Below are 20,515 nucleotides of genomic sequence, written 5' to 3'. Positions count from 1 at the left end.
TCCCCTCCTGCGGACTTCACCCAGATAAAGATCTGAGCCTTGAGGAAGCAGCTGTCTGCCAGGCCAGCACCAGCCTGTCAGTCTCAGAGTAGGCACTGGGGTAATCAAGGTGCCAGTCCTCTGTCAGCAGGGAAGAGGCTGCCCACAGAAAACACTAGCCCTTTGAGAAATGGCACACTAAAGATAACCTGAGGCAACAGGGCAAAACTGAGTATTTGAACAGTGTCAAACAATGGTGGCAAACCTACTGCACGCATGCCGCAGCGGGCTGTCTGTACTACTGAAAGCTCTAAAAGGTTTGCCATCTATCTTCCAATTGCATCATTTGAAGATTAGCCAAAGTGTTACCGCAACTTCTGGTCTGGATAATTTTAATATGCTCTCTGCTCCCAACTAGTAGAGCCAAGACACAATAAGCCGCTGAACCGCTGTGTGGCTTGGGACACACAGCACACTGTATCTGGACTGTGTTGGTCCAGGGCTACCTTTCTGTTTTAAGGTACATCTGAGATGTACCTCTAGGTTATGGAGCCCTCAACAGTGTGAGCCACCGCACTTTGAAGATACCACACCACTTCTTGTTGAGCTCAAACAAGACTATGCTGACAGCACTCAGGTTCCACACAGAGACAGAGGGCTGTGGGAACCCTCCTGGCTTTCATTTCCTGCTCCCTGAATGGGCCACATCCACCTCCTCAAGGAGGAGGCAGGCTACATTCCTTTAAACAAGCACCAGTGATTGTAATTACCTACTGGTCAGCAATGCTATTGTATGTTAATTAAATATAATTGCTTTACATACACCTACGTGGGGGTGAATGTTTTTGTCACAATAGGATACAATTTAATGATCTGCAGTGTAATTGTGCAAACACAAGTGCAAGGCTCTGTAAGCAACCCACTGAGCAGCACGTGGGCTGGAACACGGGGGATGCCAGGGGCCAAGATGCCCTTCAGGGGTCTCAGCGGCTCCCTGCCAGGGCAGCTAACAAGAGCCGTGAGCCTGCAGAGAAGACTTAGCCCTTTCCTCCAAGTTTTCTTCAAAAGTAGCAAGTTCAGTCTAAGCTAGAGAGGAGGAGCCTGTCTGGCAACAAAACACAGGGAGCCTGGAGCCAGTCCTGCCTCTATCTAACACAAATAGATAAGGAGTTAGGTGATGAGAGAGTGTGCTGCCAGCAGGACTAAATACCAGCCCCTCAGGGAACATGCATCTGTGCTAAGAATGCATGCAGGGAAATTCAGCCCCACTTGCCCAAGGGCTATCTCTGATCTTAATGGACCTGCTCATGCTTGCTACTTCAAGGCAAATTTTCATTTTACGAATAAAGATATAATCACAAAAATTGGAGATAATTTATAGCTCAAAAAAATTAGGTGGTAACTGGTTAAATAAAAGATGGTACATCTACATTATTAAAAACTACATAACCATTAAAAATTCTGTTTTAAGAAAGTATTTAAAGACCAAGGGAAACGCTCACTTGCAAAACATGAACAGTGGCACTGGTGAGAAGGCCATGAGATATTAACAGTGGTGATACTGCCTCTGGATAATGGGATTTAAGTAATTTATATTTTCTTGTTTAAATATCCCCAAATTTATAAAATGAATGTTACATTCATAGTTAGAAAAAAAAACTTCTTAAGTAGAGAACCATGTAAAGATGAAAGCAGACATATAAATCATCTAATGGGGTTAATGTCAGAAAAGAATGAATAAAAATTAAATCAATAATGAACTATTAGAAATAGGTACTCTCAGGGCTTAGGAACCTCTGTAAAAATGACAAGTATTGAGACTCTGTATTAAAAAAAAAAAAAAAAAAAAGAGTCCAATCCATTCATAGGGTTAGTCTGACTGTTCTAAGTACTGCAGTGAGAGTACTACCAGGAAAACTTCATATAAGAGACAGGACTGTGAAAGACATAGTGGGCTGGAGGTAGCATAACACAATGGTAGACCACTGTCCTAGAATGTTTGAGCGATGGGATCCAATCCCCAGTACTGTAAATAAAAAAGGGTGGGGGGGAGTTACAGGTCACCCACTTATCTCAAGTTAAATACCCATTATGAATTTAAATGAGTCTCTCGACATAAATCATGGCGCTTCCAAAAATAGCTGCAAGAAACAGTCTAACTTTATAAAAATAAGTTGAAGCAAGAAAGCATGTGTTCCAACAAGAAAAACAACCAGCTACAGCTTCTGCTAGAACCAGACACCTGGGAAACAAAAGCATAGAAAAAAGTCCACTCAGTCCTCTGGAAGAAAAGGTCACTAACACAACCAACATCTAAGCTCCTGTCGCACATTTGGAGAGAGCTAAAATCCTGGTCCCTCACCCACCAAAGCAAGTGATAAAATTTTCCCAGGATGTTTTCTCATCTGTCTAATTGGGACAGGATGCAGGTTAAGCAGGATGACCTGTGTCTCATGCTCTGCCTGGGCCACGCAGGTGTATCTGGGGCTACCACAGCCTTCCTCTGGGTCAGCTACCATCTTTCCTCATATTCTATAAATAAGAAGCAACCTTTTCCACAAGAAGTATGCCGTTGGCCTAATAGGTGAAATTCACATCATAAATTAATAAGCCCACAAACTGACTTTTAAATCAAGTATCTGTGGACTTATTTATTAGCGTTAATCAGTTATCAATCTAACAGCAATTATCAACCTATAGAGCTCAGAGTCGAGCCTTGAGTAGAACTGAGCAGAAGAATTCCTGTAAGGTCTTAACAAGAGACAGGATTTCCTCTTCCTCAGTTCACACAGAGCAGCCCTGAACACCACCTCTACACAGCATACCTGTCTGTGCCTGCCAAAATTCAGAAGGCATTTGGGGATTTGCTGGGCTGTATATTGAACTGCTGGCCTTATGGCATGTGCCACAAAGCACATGTATTTTCTTCTAACCATGCGAGGACCACTTCCATATCGGCAGCAAGCACATCCCTCACCACAGCCTCTTCTGTGCTTTACCATATTCAGTTAATAGACTGTACAAGCAGTGTGAAGCCAGGTCCAACAAGGCACCACTTCATAAACCTTTTCTCTTGTTATCATGAAATGAAATTTAGACTGAAACTGTAAATACCAGCTTCTATCAGCTCAAATAATCTGTTAAAGAACCCTACTCCTCTCTAGAGAAGTCTTCTCATTTCTCTGAAGCAAAATTCCTGTCTCCTTTCCCGGGAATTCTTAGATGTTCTAAACCAGTGGCAGTGAATCTGCAGCACACCTATTGTATTTTTCTTTTAAGACAAAAAAATGTTAATGTATGAGTTGTTTTTTTCTAAACGAAAACCTCAGAATTCAAGTTTAATAGCAGAGTTGGCACTTCCTGACAAATAAGTGAGTTTGGGGTTGCAATCTGGCACTCGGTCTCTAAGGTTTGCCATCACTGTTCTAAGCTGAAGTATCTTAGAGGTGCACAAGTCTGGTTGGCAGTCAGCTTCAGGGGGTGGGGGGTGGTGAGGGTGGAGCACTACTCATACAGGAAACGCAGAGGTGTACAGTGTTGCATCTAAAAGAAAAATGGCATTGTCAGATCAAAGTCCAGGAGAGAGAACTCTGGTGAGCTCCAACTCTTGCACTGCTAAAAGCAACAACCTGCAACATTGGTTCTCAAGCTGAAGTGTCTGGCTGTGGTGAAAAATGAATAGAAGCAGCTTAGAAAAATCTGACATGGCCTCTACTCTAAGGCAAAAGCTTAAATGGATCTCACTGTGAGAACCAACAGGGTACACAGTTATGCATCTGGGCCGGGGCCAGGGAGTAGGGGTGAAACCATAAAGACGAGAGCAGCGGCAGGCAGTGGCAGACCTGAACACACGCTGCAGCGGTACTGTTTATCAAAATACATGGCACCAACTTCATCTTTGTCCTCAGGGTAGTCCTGTGTAAACCCAGAAGGCTTGGAGCTCATTTGTAGCAAATGAGAAGCAATAATGTTGGGCAGCCATATTTGCAGTGAATCTAACAGTTAACAATCAAACTCCGTGCCCTTGTAGAACTCTGTAACAGGGGATCTCTTAGGAGGGCACATATGAGCACCATTTTCCTAGCAGGAAAGGGCACCGAGGTAAAAGACAGATACAAAGGTCATACAGCAGCCAGAAATAGCAACGAGGCCCTGTTCCTCAGCTTCAGAACTCCAAAGTCAGTTCAAGGACACCAGCATACTGAGATGCCTCCACATCTCTAGAGGACTGGTTCCAGGATACCTCCCACCCAGTATCACAATCCTCAGATGTTCAAGCCTCATCTAAAATGGCATAAAATATTTGCATTCCCATTTGCATTTGTTTAGGGAATAATGACAAGAAAAGAAATCTGGGGCTGGGCATGTAGTTCAGTGGTACAGCACTTGTCTAGCTTATGTGAGGCCCTAGGTTCAATCCCTAACATTGCGGAGGGAGAGAGTGGGGAGGGAGGGAGGGAATGTATGTGTATGTTGGATATAGAAGTAACTCTTTTTTCAAAAATTCTCAATATGTGGCTGGCTGACTCCACAGATATAGCAGCACCAGATACAGATGGCTGAGTGTATATCTATGTGAGGAGTCAAAACTGCTTCCTTAGATTTATATCCTCCAAGACTCATGCTACATTAAGATCGGTCACCCCTGCTACCAGGAGTGGGTTTCCACCCCTGAACTGGCCAGGACAGCAGGTTATAATGAGGTGAAAAGACACAGAGTCACAGTGGACTTAAGGTAAAGGCAGAAAAATGGAAACAGCACTAAGCTCTTCATTCCTCACTCCCTAACCACTAAAGACAGTAATAACGAGGATCAAGCAGGGCAGAGAGACAGGTAGAAACGGTAATCAGAGGGAGAGAGAAAGACGCTGGAAGACGGACTGGAAGCTGCAACAGTCAGAGATCTGCTTCCTGCCGTAGACACCAGGGAAGGAAACACTGCAGTCTCCAGCAGGCCAGAGTTTTGAAACTTCCCACTACTAGTAATAAATGCCAAGGTTGAGACCTGACATTACAAACAAGCCAGAATGAGGAAAACCCCACCTCATCACCAGCAGGCTACACATGCTTGCTTGTGTAAACGCAAGACCCCACTGTGATGGGTGAGAAGCTGCTTTGCGTCCGTATGTAGAAGCTATAGATTGAGAGATTTCACCAATTCAGACATCAACTGACATAAATTCCAAGACATCGATCTTGCTCGCATTGTACAAATGTAGTTTTCTAAGGGGCTGGGGATTTAGCTCAGCGGCACAGCGCCTGCCTGGCAAGTGCAAGGCTGTGAGTTCGATTCCCAGTACCAGAAAAAACAAACAAACGAAACAAAAACAAACAAACGTAGTTTTCTAGTACTTAAAATCACATTTAATAAGCTGCTTTGATGTTGTTGCTCAAGAAAACTAGAGAGAGAAATGCAGGTTTTAAACAGTGAATTCAGGTTCAAGATGCCATTCTTTTTGGTTGAATCCCAGTAAGACAGCTAAAGGCCAACAGTCAACTGCAACAATGCTACGGATTCATTCACTGGCACACCCATGCTGCATCCAAAACACAGCACAGAGGATCTGAGAGTAACCCAAGTCAAGTGGAATACAGCATAGCACAGGCTCCTTTGTAAGGTCTGCGGTAACAAGAAACAGAACAACCAAATTGTGTTGGCCAGGAACAACCTCATGGGAATCAAGTTCACAGACTCCCTCTACCCTCCAGAAGGGACAGCAGCAGGTGGAAACAGAAGGAACCATAAAGTGACAGTGAAGTTTAATTGTCAATTTGATCAGCTTGGCGGCTACCCAAGGAATTATCAGGAAAGCACATCTCAGGGTGTGTGGGTGGCTCACAGAGGCACCTATGACCTGGCCCCTAACCTCTTCTCTGGTTCTGTTCCACCCCTCTGCTTGTTGGCCATTGTGAACTAAGCTGCTTTGTCCCACCACACCCTCCGGTCCTGATGTTCCCGCCTTGGAGCCGATGAAGCAAATTCTCTGAAACCAGGAGGCAAATAAACCTCTCCTCTTTTAAACTGTGGGCGCTGGGTATTTTGTCTAGCCAAAGAAAAACTGGCTAATACAGTGTGGGATTAGAAGGTGATTCTTACAAATTCAAATGAAAACAAAAGTGTCAGGCATGTCTGTACTCATACACTTTCACAAAGATTTACAGATCAAAACATAAAGCAAACAAATGAGCAAAACTTTTGAGAATCACAAGGTGGGGAAAAGAGAGCAAAATCCGTGCACAAGTCTCTGAATCCACCAGCTCCGCGGCAGGCACAAGGGCAAGAGGCGCACACGCTCCCTGGAGCACATGTGCATATACTCCTAGACAGCGAGATTAAATGCCATCAGCTTTGGCCTCGAAATACATTGCTTGCCAGGTGCACGGGTGAGAGATGAAAGGCTGTAGGTTTTTATTACACTGAATTTTCAGTTTGTCAGATTCCATCAGCAATACCAGATAACCTGGGACTAATTTGTATCTTTTAGGACTGAGACATATCTCTCCAACAGGGCCAGTGACCGTCCTCTACCTGCTGTACTTTATGGATATCTAATCATAACAATGAACCAAATGCTGTTATGAACTGAGGTGGCTTAATGGCTTCTCAACTGAGGAGCAGATATCTTTCTGACGATTCTACGACTGAGTCCAGGCACTTCCAGAAGAGCTGTAAGTTGGTATATGCAAACAGGGGAGTCTGGACTGAAGGAATCAGTCACTCTTGTAAGCAGCCTGGGAAGGGGTGAGGGATGGAGGGGTGAGACCCAAAAGCTTTTAGAAAAGGAGGCAGCACCCAGAGCAAGCTGCTAATGCAAGCCAGAGCCCAGCTCAAACCAGGCTCAAGCAGCAGGATCTCTAAATGTCTTTCTGAGGAAAACGCTGAGCTTGTGGTTTAATACACACACACTGAAAGGAATAGCAAAGCACTAGGATAACTTCTTTCCTCTTTATAAGAAATGAATGAAATGAGCTACTTTCAATGGTATCACGTCTCCTTCCTCTTAAAGTACAAACTGGCCTAATAATTCTGGATATCCCACCGGCCAATACCAGCAAGTGGCACTGCCTGCCAATTCTGTCATGCAGAATACCGTGCATCCCCTCACAGCAGCTGCAGTGAAAGGTAAAGAGGAAAGAGGGGTCCAAGAACAGGAAGATGAGCAGTACTATCCAGCCCCATCCACAGATGCAGGACCTCAAGCAAAGCCCTGGTAAACAGGAGGCTAAAAAGGCAGTCCAGGCCCAGGACACAACAGCAGCCCCTCCACAGAGCTCCACCTACATGCCAGTCATTCTAAAACAAGACCCTCCAGCTGGAGAAACAGATGCTAAAGGCAGCTCCATATGAATAAGAATGTGGCTTTCTCCTAATTGCGGCCCACCCTACAAAAGGCAACAGCACAAGGAAAGAGCTCAGCTTCCTGCTAAGATGGCAAAAAAGGGGCTGGGGATTTAGCTCAGTGGCAAAAGTGCCTGCCTGGCAAGCGCAAGGTCGTGAGTTCGGTTCCCGGTACCGGAGAAAAACCAAAAAAAAAAAAAAAAAGATGGCAAAAAATGTCCTGGGAATGACCAATAGTAGAAGTAGTCAAGTGTCACTGTACTCTGACCATCCAGCACCACCATATTATCAACAAGGAGAAAAGACAGCCATTGAGATGCCCGGAGACATTATGTAACAAACATGTATCAACTATGTGCTGGGCTGTCGGGTAGCAACAGATGTGGAGAAATGAGAAACTTACCTGACCCAAAAGATCAAAATGAGAAAGGGGATAAAGACAGAAGGTGAGGAAGGTGTGCTATTTAAATGCAGAAACTAGAAACTATAGGTATCCAATATGTGTGTTATCCAGAATCAGCAGGACGCAGAAGCAACCAAATTCTGGGGACCAAAGTCTGAACACTAACGTGCAGCAGATACCCCACATACCGGTAATAATTCAGCTTAGTTTCACTAAGTGACCAATACAGTGAAACAAAAATAAAGGAGATTTTTATCAACGGGCTTCTAGCAGAGAAATGAAAAAGTAAGGAACACAAAGTCTCCAGAATGTCTTCATAGCTACACTGCACAGACATCTTGCTGCAACTAGCAATACACCAAGTGTCCACTAATAAGATACGGAATAGGACAAGGGCATCTGCAGCCCCAACCGGGCAGATATCTCAGAAGGTAAGGTTAAGGAGAACAACCCAGATTGACCATGGATTTTTAAAGAAAGGCTAAAATGAAAAGTGACATAAAAAATATGCCTAAGCAATAGGCCTGTCATTTGCTACAAATAAAGCACTGTGTCCTTCAGCTTCTCCTTCTAGTCTGAGATCTGAAGAGCCTTTGCTAAAACAGTGGTGTTAATGGAACCGCCTAATCCATAACCCACTATCCCATCTAAAGTCCACCTACTGACCACAACTCGCATACATACTGGCTCAGGATTAGATATTAATCCCTAAAATGTAAACACTTTGCTAATAAAAATGATGTCCCAGAGCCATAGTGCCTATAATACATGAGAACTTAAATGTTCGGTTTTTGAACTGAACAAAATATTCCCACTCCAAAGTTAATTAGCCCACCAAGGAATGAAACCTACAGCCCTGGCCTGCAAAAATGCAAAGCACTGGCTGGCTGCACTAAACTTGCCTTGAATATAAATGTTATGCAAAAGAAAAAAAAAGTAATTTATCTAAACACAGTGTAGGTAGCTCTGCAATCAGTATCTCATAAATAAAGAGAGAAAGATGAAGGGAAAGCTCTCTAATTGATTTTAAAATTAGTTCCAGCAAAGAAATAATCTGACAACCAACAAGGTCGACCACAGGAAAAAAATATATAGCCCTCAGTAAAAGTGCACCAAAAAAATTCAGTGAATCAAGATATCTGGACTACTATGGAAGACGATGTTCAGAAATGCCTGAATAAGAGAATTAAAAGATAGTCAAGTGGGGGACCAATCTTCAAGTGCAATTAGAATCCTAAAAGTAGACCCCGTGGTGGACTGCCCCCAACCCCAATCTGCACTGTGCGACCAGAATGCGCCTTACAGGGAAAGCTAATGCACAGAGAAGCAGGACTAGTCAAGCCAAAGGCAGCAACTGGACTGAAACCATGAATGGGGAAGAGGAAATGCATACAGAAAACTAAGCCACGTGGGACCTAGCCAGCAGAACGTGCAATCTAATTAGCAAGCAAGGAAAGAAAAACAAACGAAAAACAGTAGTGCAAAAACTCCCTCCCAGGACTGCTAGATACCAGGGTATTGGCTCCAGCTGAAACAGCTATCAGAAACAGTCAAGGAGATCAGCAGCAGACTCAGAGGTGACAAACATTACACCTACTCAACAGCAATCCACAGAACTAGGTCTTATGCCTCAGCAGATATTCTGACTTAGACATTTGATAAATGTGGCCTGCAATAATCCCAGCTACTCGGGAGGCTGAGGCAAGAGGATCATAAATTCAAGGCCAGTCTGGGCAATTTAAGGAGACCTTTGTTTCAAAATAAAAAGAGCTCAGTCATAGAATGCTTGCCTAGCATCTGCTAGGCCCTGGGTCCAATCCCCAATACCGTTAAAAAAAAAAAAGAAAAAAAAACATAAAAAACATTGTACAAATGCTACTGTACTCACAGCACTCTCAGTCATAGTGAAAGAGGGGCTGTAAAGATCATGTCACTCCTGGCCTCAGTGGAAGTTAAGACTTCACAATGGAAAGTAGGTGTGCACCTAGAACACCAGTACCAGGTGCTATGGAGCAGGGAAAGTCATGTGTGTGGAAGTCTCTGGTCTCAAGGGCCCTTTCAGAACCAGGGCAAGAAAGAGGGGTGGGACCTTAGCACAGCAGCTATATTAAATGGTCACAGGACAGTAAAATGATGGTGCTGTCAATTCTGAAAACAACAGAGAATTACTGCAGTTCACAGGACTGAGAAGAGACAAGAAATATGAACACACAGCGTGAGAAAGGTTTAGATAAACTGAAAATGTAGAACTGTGTGATAGTGATGATTAAAGCAACAAAGATGGATTGAAAGAGGTAAATGCACAAAGTTTGGAGAAGGATTAACTACCAAGAACCAGTAGGAGATTGTTAAAATCCCACAAAAATTACTTGAAAGAGGGAGGCAAGATTATGAGACGGGGGATATATAACTAAAGGAAATAAAAGAAAATATAATTTGTAATAGGAAGAAGAAAGCAAATCAAAGGACAGCAAGATAGGCACATGCTATCTTCTCCAGTTTATAATTCACTTAAAGGATCAATGGAATATACATTTTAGGAAACTGCTATCTACTCAGATACCCAATGTCTTGACTGCATCGCAAGGTGCCAGGCTTGACCTCCAGTGACCTCTCCAGCTGAGAAGCAGATCACAGCAATGTTTTAAGTGGTGGCACCTAGACATTAATCTTAAAAAATCAGGATATGCACATTCTGGAATCTTAAATAGGTGAGCTAAGGGCCATCCCCCGCAAAGTCCCTTAATAGTAATTTTTTTCAGTCTTCTAACAAAGGAGGTTTCAAGTGTTCATCTCAAAAAAAAAAAAAAAAAGCCCAGATCAAACAAATCTGAAACTGGTACAGAATGCCTCTGCCAGCACAGACAGATTCCACGTCTTTTGATCACATTGCTGCACTCCCCAAATCTCTCCATTGGAAATCAGTGAAATGCTACATCCAAAGAGCCTTTGCTTTTCTCCAAGGTCCTTAATGCAAGCAGGAGTCCCTCTCTAATTTGCTATTTGCGTTATGCTCCCAGTCACAAGCAGATCACAGCCAGTGGGTTTATTGGTTTGCCCCCTTCACTCAGGGACTCAACCCTACAGCTTTATCTTGGTATGCACCTCAGTGGCACCATCCCTGCCTGAGGGTCCAGAGGGACCAATCATCCTGCTTTCGGAAACCTAACCTGGAGGGAATAGGTTGAGAATCACTTTTAATTCTACCTAAATGCCAAAGACCCCTGGGACCCTGAATGCACAACGAATGGAGTTATCAGAACCCCAAATGGCCTTGCCTCTGACAAAAAGCCCTTAAGAATCCCAGGACATCACTAATAATGCACTTACCTGCAGCTCCTTGCTGCCAACTGCCTGGCCAGGAGACCCAGACAGGTCAGCCTGGGGGACAACTCCCAAGATGAACACAGTAAGGACTTGGGGAGATCAAGCACAGTGCAGCTTTAACAAAACTGATCCTTTAGTGCCCAGGTCGAAACATCTAGAAGCTCTAGGCCAAAAGAACCTTTATAGGGGGAACAAGTTCACAGGGAGGAGGCTGAAAGACAGGGTGACGGAAATGAACAGACGTTGACAGCATCAGATGGTCAGCCAGGGAAAGACCATACCCTCGGTTTCCACGCGTCCCACAGTATCAAGCTCAAGCACTCTGTATGTGTGCTGGGGGCTTGGGGAGGACAGACAAGAGAGCACTGTAAGAGGAAGAAACAGACAAACTAAAGAAAGGAGTTAGAGAAAAAGGCCTGCAGCTGAAAGCAAACTTTCTACACTAAACACTTGGGGGTTGGGTAAATTGCATACCTGTTTTCAAGGTAAATTTCAGCTCTGTATCTCTCTGCCAACTACAATAGCACTGCAAGAGCAGACTTCACGGGGGAATAAGTCAGCCCCTTCATCGGATGCCTGGGGGCTGTTTCCTTTGTCATTAATACTCCAAGTGTAACACAAAGCCCCCGGCAGTCCTGGGCAATAGAGCACTAGGCTTTCCAGTTGCAGATCAAAGCCAAACACTCCCTAGGAAGTCCTGAGATTGCACAATGTGCTATCTCCTTAAAGGCAGCAGCTCAGAAAACCCATAGCCTTTCTGGAAGACATTGCACTTATTTCATTATGGCAAGCAACTGGATAAAACAAGCTCTACCTTTAGGGAAACCCTGGTGCACATCTGGTTTCACAAGAGCACCACAAGCGAGTGTTCTTAAAGGGCTTTCAGCCCAAAGGAGAGAACATCTCCGAAGCACTGACACTGGATCCCCTAAACAATTCAGAGACACAATCAACACCACCAGATCCATCAAACTGGAGTCCTTCTGAGGGAAATAGTACACACTTCTGCTTTTAACCCTCCCATCATACTCTCCATCAACACACCAAGCTCTGGTGAAACCCCAGCATCACAGGCTACCCAGGAATTCCTGGATAACACTACAATGCAGCTGCACTGGTGAAAACTGTTCCTTTGATCACAGTGTTTTGTCCAAGCAATACTCCTGGCTCTAATTAGAAAATAACCTGGAAGAGGGTGTGGAAGTATACAGTTAGCCTTGGGCAAAACCTTGTCTTCCTGTATAATTTAAAAGAAATGAACTTGTCTCTGTGTGGAAAAAAAAGGAAAAGCCAATTTGCCCTCTTATCCCCCAAATGTACAGATGTCTCAAAAGATCTATATTATCTGATGACAGGCTACTAGAATTTTTAGGGCAGGAGAAAGAGACATGGTAAAATAATCTCTCCCAAGCCGAGTGTGGTGGCACACACTTGTAATCACAGCATTCTGGGAGCTAAGGCCAGGAGGATCACAGCAAGTTTAAGTCCAGCATGAGCAACTTAATGATACCCTGTCTCAAAATTAAAAAATAAAAAGGGCTGAGGATGTAGGTAGCTCAGCATCCAAGACCTTAGGTTCAGTCCATAATAACGGTAGCGGGGAACCTCCATATGTTCTTGAAAGGGCAAGCCCCAATGAGTCTGCATCTGGAGCTCGGGGCAGGGCTCCCGCACCACAGGAATTTCTGTGGGGCATCAGTCTGCCCTTAAAGATGCTCTTGCAAAAGACTTCCCCTCCTCACCTCCTTCTCCCCAACTTGGTTCTGTGGTTTAGAAAAGGCTCCAATACAAAAACTACAAGGTTATGTTTAGCTCCATTTCAAAGCTATGAGCCCCAGAAAGTGCCCAGTAATTAAACAGAAGGTAATCTCCAAAGAGCGTTTTAAGGCCTTCCACCATCCATCCATCACGTATCTCCAAAGAATCCTCAAGCACCTTGTGCTTCTGCAACCACAAAGTCATTCTCCAGTTCCCCAACCACATCCTGGGTATGTTCCTTGGAGATTCTACCTGCCCTGATCTAACTAGGGCAGCCACATATTCTTGTGTGTGCTATGCTTTGCACAAGGGCACTTGGCCAAAGGGACAGAGAGAACAGGACCTGAAATTCAGCCTCTTTCCTGTATGCCAAGCATATGCCCTGATGGGCGGCTCCCTGGAGAAAAAGGCACCCTTCTCTAATTTGCACAGAGATGCCATAAGGCGAACAGAGGTCCTGGCCGGGCCTCTCTTCTATGCATACTTGACTGGGCTCCCAGGGTAGCTGTAAGAATAGCTGGAAAGGAGTGAAGGAAATTGGAAACCCAAGACTCCAAAGGGATTCCTACTGCCTAGGCTTTAGATGCATATAGTCACAGTCCACTGGGAGCCCCACATGATTTTTCTTCTTATACTCCTAACTGTAAGTCTGTTAACTTAGAATAAGCACAGAGCAGAATCTTGCATTCTTTATAAGAGCTCTGGGGAATTCTTCAAGTAGAAAACCCAAGCACTTGGAGTCCTCCAGTATGAAGAGGGAACCACAGCTCTCATCACTGCACCATTCTCCCCTGGGTCTTTGGTTAACTGAGGCTTTTCCAAAGAAAAACTAGACTTGCAGCAGATCCATTCTTATCTAGTAAGATCTTCTCTTATAAAACACAAATTACTTTCTTATCTTATAAAATCACACCATCGACACAAGAGTTCTTAAATCCAAGCATGACAGTCTCCAATTTAAAATTCTGAAATATAACACCTAAAAGGCGCGGCATACCAGCCTTCTACACATGATCCCTACCTAATAACCACGCCTATTTCTCAGCACTCCTAATTAGCTATCCACTACTCCAGTCATACACAATTATTGTATACTTGCAATTCACCACAGGCCCATATCCTCTGCTCTGTCACTAGGATCCTGAGATGTCCCCAGGACACATAGGACCCAGCCCTCCCTGTGGATTAATATCACACAGGAGGCATGCCACTCACATCCACAATGGTTATCTATTACCTGTTCGCCAAAACTTTTCACTGAGCTGCTCCTAACCACTTAACAGCTCACCCCCAGCTTCCCCTGGATGCTGTTTTTTTTTAGGTGGGGGGGTCAGGGGAGTTACTGGGAATCGAACTCAGGACCTCACACTTGCCAGGCAGGTGCCACACCCCTGAGCTAAATCCCTGGCCCCCCAGCTTCACTTGGGCAGGCCTTTCGTTTACATACTATCCCCACTGCTTGGGGAGGTATCACTTCAACTAGTGAAGCCTTTTTAATTAATTAATTTTATAGGTACACTTTTGTTATACATAAAATACCTCCTCAGATTATGTACTTTCTCTAAACAATTTTTTCATAGCAGTTAACATAAATGGAATTTATGTACAGTATTTCCCCTACTAGACTTAAAAGTTCGACGAGAGTAGGACTAGGAAACTATCCGTTCATGACTTGCTGTATCCCCAGCACAGCACCTGGCAGCCAGCAAATACTGATGACTAACACATTCATTCCATTTCTAAAGCTGAGCTGTCCCTATCAGTAACCACTAGCCTCATGCGCCAACTGCATCCCTGAAATGTGACAGAAGGAATTCAGATGTGAGACAAGTGTAAAATACATACCAGATTTCAAAGCCTCAATTATAAAAAAGAAAAGGGAAACCATGTCATTAATGTTTTAATATTCATTAAATGTTGAAATGATAATATTTTGGATATGTTAAGTCAAATGAGATACATGAAAGTTAATATATTTCAGTTTTTAAATGGAGCTACTTGACAATTTTAAATAATATATAGAGCTGGCCTATGTGGCTTGCATTATAGATCTATCAGACAGTGCTGGCCTGCAGTGTCCTTTCCACAACTTGCGAATTTCTCCACCTTGAATATTCAAGAGTACAACAATTCCTTGGGAAGCTTTCCTAAATCACCCACCACAACTGGGTTCTCCAAGGTGCCCTCTGCCATCACGTTCAAGGTGCGTTATTTACCTTATTTCTGATGGGACCACTCACAGTACACTCTGCCACAGAGCTTTAATGAACAAAAATAATGGATATTATTCCTCGTTTCCCTTAAAAGCCATATGTTGCAGCTATTATAGCTAAGCTTTACTGAGAACTTTCTTAAAATAGAGGAAGATATCAAGAGTGAGCAGGAAAAAAAGAAGAACAACACAGAAGCCGAAGAAAAAAAGAGGCAATTCGCTTTGGTAAGAAACAAGAAACTACATTATCATTATGTTGGCTAATGTAGGAAATATATTCCAACAACATCCTATGGGCCACTAGGTTAACTCCAAAGGATCCTCAAAAAAATTAAAATTCTTAGGTTAGTTCTTCAGAAAACCTGTTATCATCCTACCTAAGCTACAACATCCCCATCCCCTAAAAACTCCTTAAAATTCAGCTACATAATCTACATTAACATAATGCTTTGGCTGACGATGCAGGCACAAAAATTAACATTGAAGAATTTCGAAGTTGTGGTTGCTGTGGGAACCTTAATTCCAACTGTAGGGCACAGATGTAGAGTTGTGGACTACTCCCAATACTGATAAAATTGGAGACATGTATTTACACTGTGCAATGAGGCTCGGCTACCGAGAATCTCATTTTGGCATTTCTAGGCTTTCACGCATTGAAATTCTCAACCTTACCACAGCACTGTTTGCTGCATTAAATTGGCTCCTCTACGGGGGAAAAAAAAAGAAAGAGAAGGAACTGATTGGCCAGACATTCAAATCACCCATCCTGTATATATTTTTTATGCATGATCTGATTCAAAAGACAATCATGATATTTTTACTTTACTCTTATGGGATGTCTATAAACTCTCACACAAATGGAAACAGCGTACGAATTTTAACTTGTACATGCACTACAACATGTGTATGTACAAAACATTAGAAAAGCAAATTTCGTATCTTCAGAACTACAAAAGCAACCAATTTAAAAAAAAAAATAGACAGTACACAGCAATAACTTCAACCACAATGTTCAATTTCAGAAATCCAAACACTCGCCTCTGGCAGTGCTTCTCACTAAGGACCTAGTTCTATAACTACTGAACAGACGTATCAGAGGACAATAATAAGAGTGAGAACAATGTCTGTAAAATTAACACGTAACCAAACCCAAGAAAAGGTTCAACCTCAATCCCTATCTCCAACCTCTCACAATTCAGAGAGAGGGAAAGAAAATAACCACAGAATTTAAAACAGAAAACCTGCCTATGTGTATACTGAATATCAACTCCTGGAGTTTTCATTCAAAGTGTAATTTCTCAAAATTGATATACCTAAGTCATACACATTAGTTAGGCAAGCACTTATTCAGCCAAAAAGACTAAACAAATAGCACAAAACAGTGCAATTAATTATAGTTGCTATTTGCAAAAGATGAAGAGGGACCCCAGAGAATATATCCACAAAGATTCATTTCTTCCTAGGGCAAAAATGAAAAATGTAAGGAATTATCGAATCAAAATGACCAGCAGAAGCAGGCCCTATTACAATGTACTGAAGATCCAGATTTGCTAATGGACAAAACTCATCCACCATGTTATACATTCCAATTCTAACTGCTCTGAAGCCCTCTCAAGAGAAAAGCCCACCCGAAATGGATCCAAGTAGTAAGGAGTGTAGCTCAGGAGACATGGAGGCTAGCCTAATTGTATCCAGGCTGCAAATATTAGGAAATAATATGCTGGAGATTTCAAATACTTGTTCTTTTGGACTCTCGCATACATGTACCATTGGCCACTTTCCTAGTCTTACCTGTGTGTTTTCCCCCTCCAGCCTCGGTGGTCGGATGCTGGACAGGTGGATGGTCTTGTAGTCTCCAGAGTTCAGCTTCACAACAATGGCATCAGCATTCAGAACCTGCATCACCTATGGGCAAGAGGCAAAAACACATAAACTGATTTTGAATGGTCTCATCACATGCCAATGAGCAAAGCCCACCACAGTTACAGGTGGAAAATGATGTGAATACTGTGAATAGCCATTTATAATTGATCCAGTATCATCCTTTATCATACAACAAGGCAGAGAAAACTGTCCTATGAGTTCTCAGAGACCTTTATCATGACTTCTCAACATGACAGAATCTACACCATTCATAATGAGAGCCAATCTTACCTCTCTTGCCCTGACCAAGACATGCAGTTAACTATAAAGCTTAAGAACTAGAAATCCAGCCTCTATATGTTATTGAAGATTTTTGTTGAAACGGATTCTAAACTGAAGCCAAAAGCCTTATCTCAATATGAATCTAGGGAAAGAGGCAAGGTTTGGATTCGAAAAAGGTACCTGTACTAAGTGAGAAAGAACTAAAGTATGGCTGGGAATATAGCTCAGTGGCACAGCACCTGCCTGGCAAGCACAAGGTCCTGAGTTTGATTCCCAGCACCAGAAAACAACAACAACAAAAACTAAAACAGACACCCCAACAGACAGCAGAAGAATCAAAGGCAAGTAAAGGGCAAATGGAACTGTCCTTTTGGCATGGAAAAGGAGATGCTCAGCTGTTATTCTCACAGGCAGAAACATGAAATTACTGAGGCACCTTGGTTACTCTAAAGCTACATTTTTAGGGCACTACTTCAGCCTTCTCTGCTGTAGAAACCAAAATCATTAACACTGTGCCATACTCTCAGTTGAAAAAAGATTAACTTCCTGTCTGGGGTACAAGGATATCTATTTGAAGGGCAAAAGCAGAAATACTCCTCTGTGAAGGTTATTAGAACATTCCACCAATGTGCACAGAATAAAATCCCATTCAAACTGGGACAGGGCCACATCAGGGATATAACCAGGAAACACAATAAGGCCAGTAGTCTAAAATTCAACCAATTATATTCAGACCCTGTTGTTTCAAGGCTGTGTTTTATTTTTTTTGTTTGTTTGTTTTTTGTGAGTTTTTTTGCAGGCAATACTTTGCTACAAGGTAGCTGCTGACTACAAAATACTGTCACCATCCACTCTATCTGCAGAATGAAAATCAAACTCTCCTATGCTTCCATCAGGCCCTATCAAGGACCACTAGGTGGCTAAACAAACTATCCAGTCAGCTGTCACACAGTAAAGGAAGACTGGCAAAATTTCCCTCCTCTTCTATGCACAAAACAAGCAGATTCTTCTTTGCCACGATGGACGCCATACTAGTAACTCTCTCAGGGCAAGCTTCTCTATTTCCTTGAGCACAAAATACGCCCACTTACTCCAGAAACAGCTATTCTCTACTTCCTACAAACACGTAGCCCATCACAGACCAAAAAGAGTAAAGAATACTCTTATAGGACAATTAGAAGAGAGCAAAGCAAAGCAACAAGTGAGAAATTACGCAAGTCAGAAAATGGCAAAAGCCAAGTGTCATCAAGCAGAATGAGAAAAGTAAGATGATAGAACCAGAGTGGAAGTTCACGGAGGGCCAACCACGGCCAGTGCTGGACAGGTACCCCAGGGTGTGGCCATCAGGAATACACAAAGCACAACAGCGACCAGACAAGCACAGAAGGGTCTGAGAGAGAACTGAGTGAAGTAGGTCTGGAAATGCTTTAATTTCATTTTTTAGATTAACTTGGAATCCTGAAAGCAGCAAAAAGCCTCAAATAGCAATAACCATTCTGCTTTAAACTTACGACAGATCTGGTATGGTAATCAGGTAGGCTACACCCCAGAACTCAAGACAGCCAGAACCCCATATTCACCTGGCCAGAAAAAAACTGATGAAGAAAACAAGGCATATGTGATCACACCAGGGCCATCCAAACCAAAGACCCTCTGACGCCACCCTGTCCATAAATTTAGAGCCTAAAAGCAGCACGGAAGGTGTAACTGAAAGTACAGATCCAGCAACGGAAGGAGAAAGAGTAGATCTAATTTTTGTTACCATCTAGACACATCAGTGCCAGGCAAAAATTCCCACAGCAGTGGAATGCTTTCCTTTTAATGATACCAGTAGTCAGTAACTGACCAAAATAGAAAGGCTAAGGCTAATGATTTCCCTATTCTTCACAATCCAACGTTTGTGTGACAGGAAAATGGATGACAGAACACATGAGGGGTGAGATTTCCATGATGAGTGGCATTCTGCTATTCTAACTTCAAACCAAAGAGGAAAAAAAAAATTCCTCTAAGCCATACCAAGCATAGTATAGCAAGCAAATCAATACAGTTCTTCTTTCAAAAGAATAGGAGAAGATAATAAGGTAATCTTCTAGTGTCCCGAATGCACAGACATCATAGTATTTCCAAAACCTCATTGCAGGACAGATCTATACTCCTCTTAAACCAAAACTAACTCTTACCAAACCGTCATTGCCCAAAACACCGGGCAAGTCTTATCATCAAGACATGAGAAATAACTCAACGTTCTCCGTATCCTAGTCATGCTCAGAAAGTGTGCACACCAGGGAAAGTGTCACAGTGCTCACACTTTCACCCCGATTGCAGAATGTGAAGCTCTAAGCACAACCTGTGACAATGTACTGGTATTCATCACCCCTTATAATGTGTTAGCAGAAGCAGCGGCGAATAGATTTTTGGAGCTGTAAATTTTAGGCCACAGCAGCAGACTCTCTGCTTGGCATATCCCTGATTAGAAACCTCCTCTTCAGGAACTGCGCACCCTGACGCTGCCAGCTACGTGAGGTTTAGCTTTCTGGAGGAGGGTGGGCACACACTTGTGTGTGCGCATGTGAGTGTGTGTGTGTAAGTAGGTTTATGGTCTATTTCTCTGTAAATTGTGCCACTGCCATCCAGAGAATAAGCAACTCCTGAGTACAGACATGGAATAAGCAATAAAATACTGGTTATAGTCACATGCTGTGCAATAAGTAAAATGCAGAGTGAATTACTATTCAAAGCCTGCTCATCAGCACCGTTACAGACCACATTTGAACAGTGGTACTTCTTATGGTGCTTTTCATCAGGATGACTGAAGTATGCCCACATTGCTCACTCTCTCCACAAGCTACAGATTCCCTAACGAAGCCCCTCTTGTGCTTATACATCAAGTGATCATCTAAGGCTCAGGAGCAGAAATCTATAAGGAGCAAGTCACCAACTGTATTCAAGATACATGCACTAAATCCAATTCCCTCTCCATCTCTTGAAGCCTAAATATAAAAGGAAAAATGGCTTAATGATGGCACCGTGTAGGCTAAGGGCTGCCACAAGTCAGAATTACACGAATCAGGAACAAGAAACATTCATCCGTCCCTGGCCCTTGCCACACTGTCTATCTGCAGAGCCCATCCACAGTGCTTATTGGGTGGCCTCGGGCTGCTGCTCTCCAGCTCCTTAGAGCTCTGTCCAGGAGTGAATAAGTAACAAAGAACCTTACAATAACCTCCTGGGCAGAAACCCTCTCAGTAGCTCCCCAGACACAACCACCAATAGCTCCAATGCTGCCACAAATCTCAGTACTTTTGGTAAAAGGACTGCCAGCCCAAATGGGGCCTCCTACAGGCACCAGCAT

At 43.2% G+C, this 20,515-nt stretch overlaps 1 protein-coding gene across 1 annotated transcript in view; it reads right to left on the bottom strand.

The window, feature by feature from the left end:
• The window catches only part of Snd1 (staphylococcal nuclease and tudor domain containing 1), a 431,831-nt gene that overhangs the window by 350,088 nt on the left and 61,228 nt on the right, over nt 1-20,515 (bottom strand). Inside the window, exon 10 of the mRNA XM_005402366.2 lies at nt 16,810-16,923. Within this exon, the coding sequence (XP_005402423.1) occupies nt 16,810-16,923 (114 nt within the window). The remainder of the gene's footprint in view (nt 1-16,809; nt 16,924-20,515) is intronic.

This window comes from Chinchilla lanigera, unplaced genomic scaffold (assembly GCF_000276665.1).
Source record: "Chinchilla lanigera isolate Chin_1 unplaced genomic scaffold, ChiLan1.0 scaffold00078, whole genome shotgun sequence".
Lineage (NCBI taxonomy): Eukaryota > Metazoa > Chordata > Mammalia > Rodentia > Chinchillidae > Chinchilla > Chinchilla lanigera.
The sequence above is the reverse complement of the archived record's forward strand: the minus strand, read 5'-3'. Positions and strand labels throughout refer to the sequence as shown.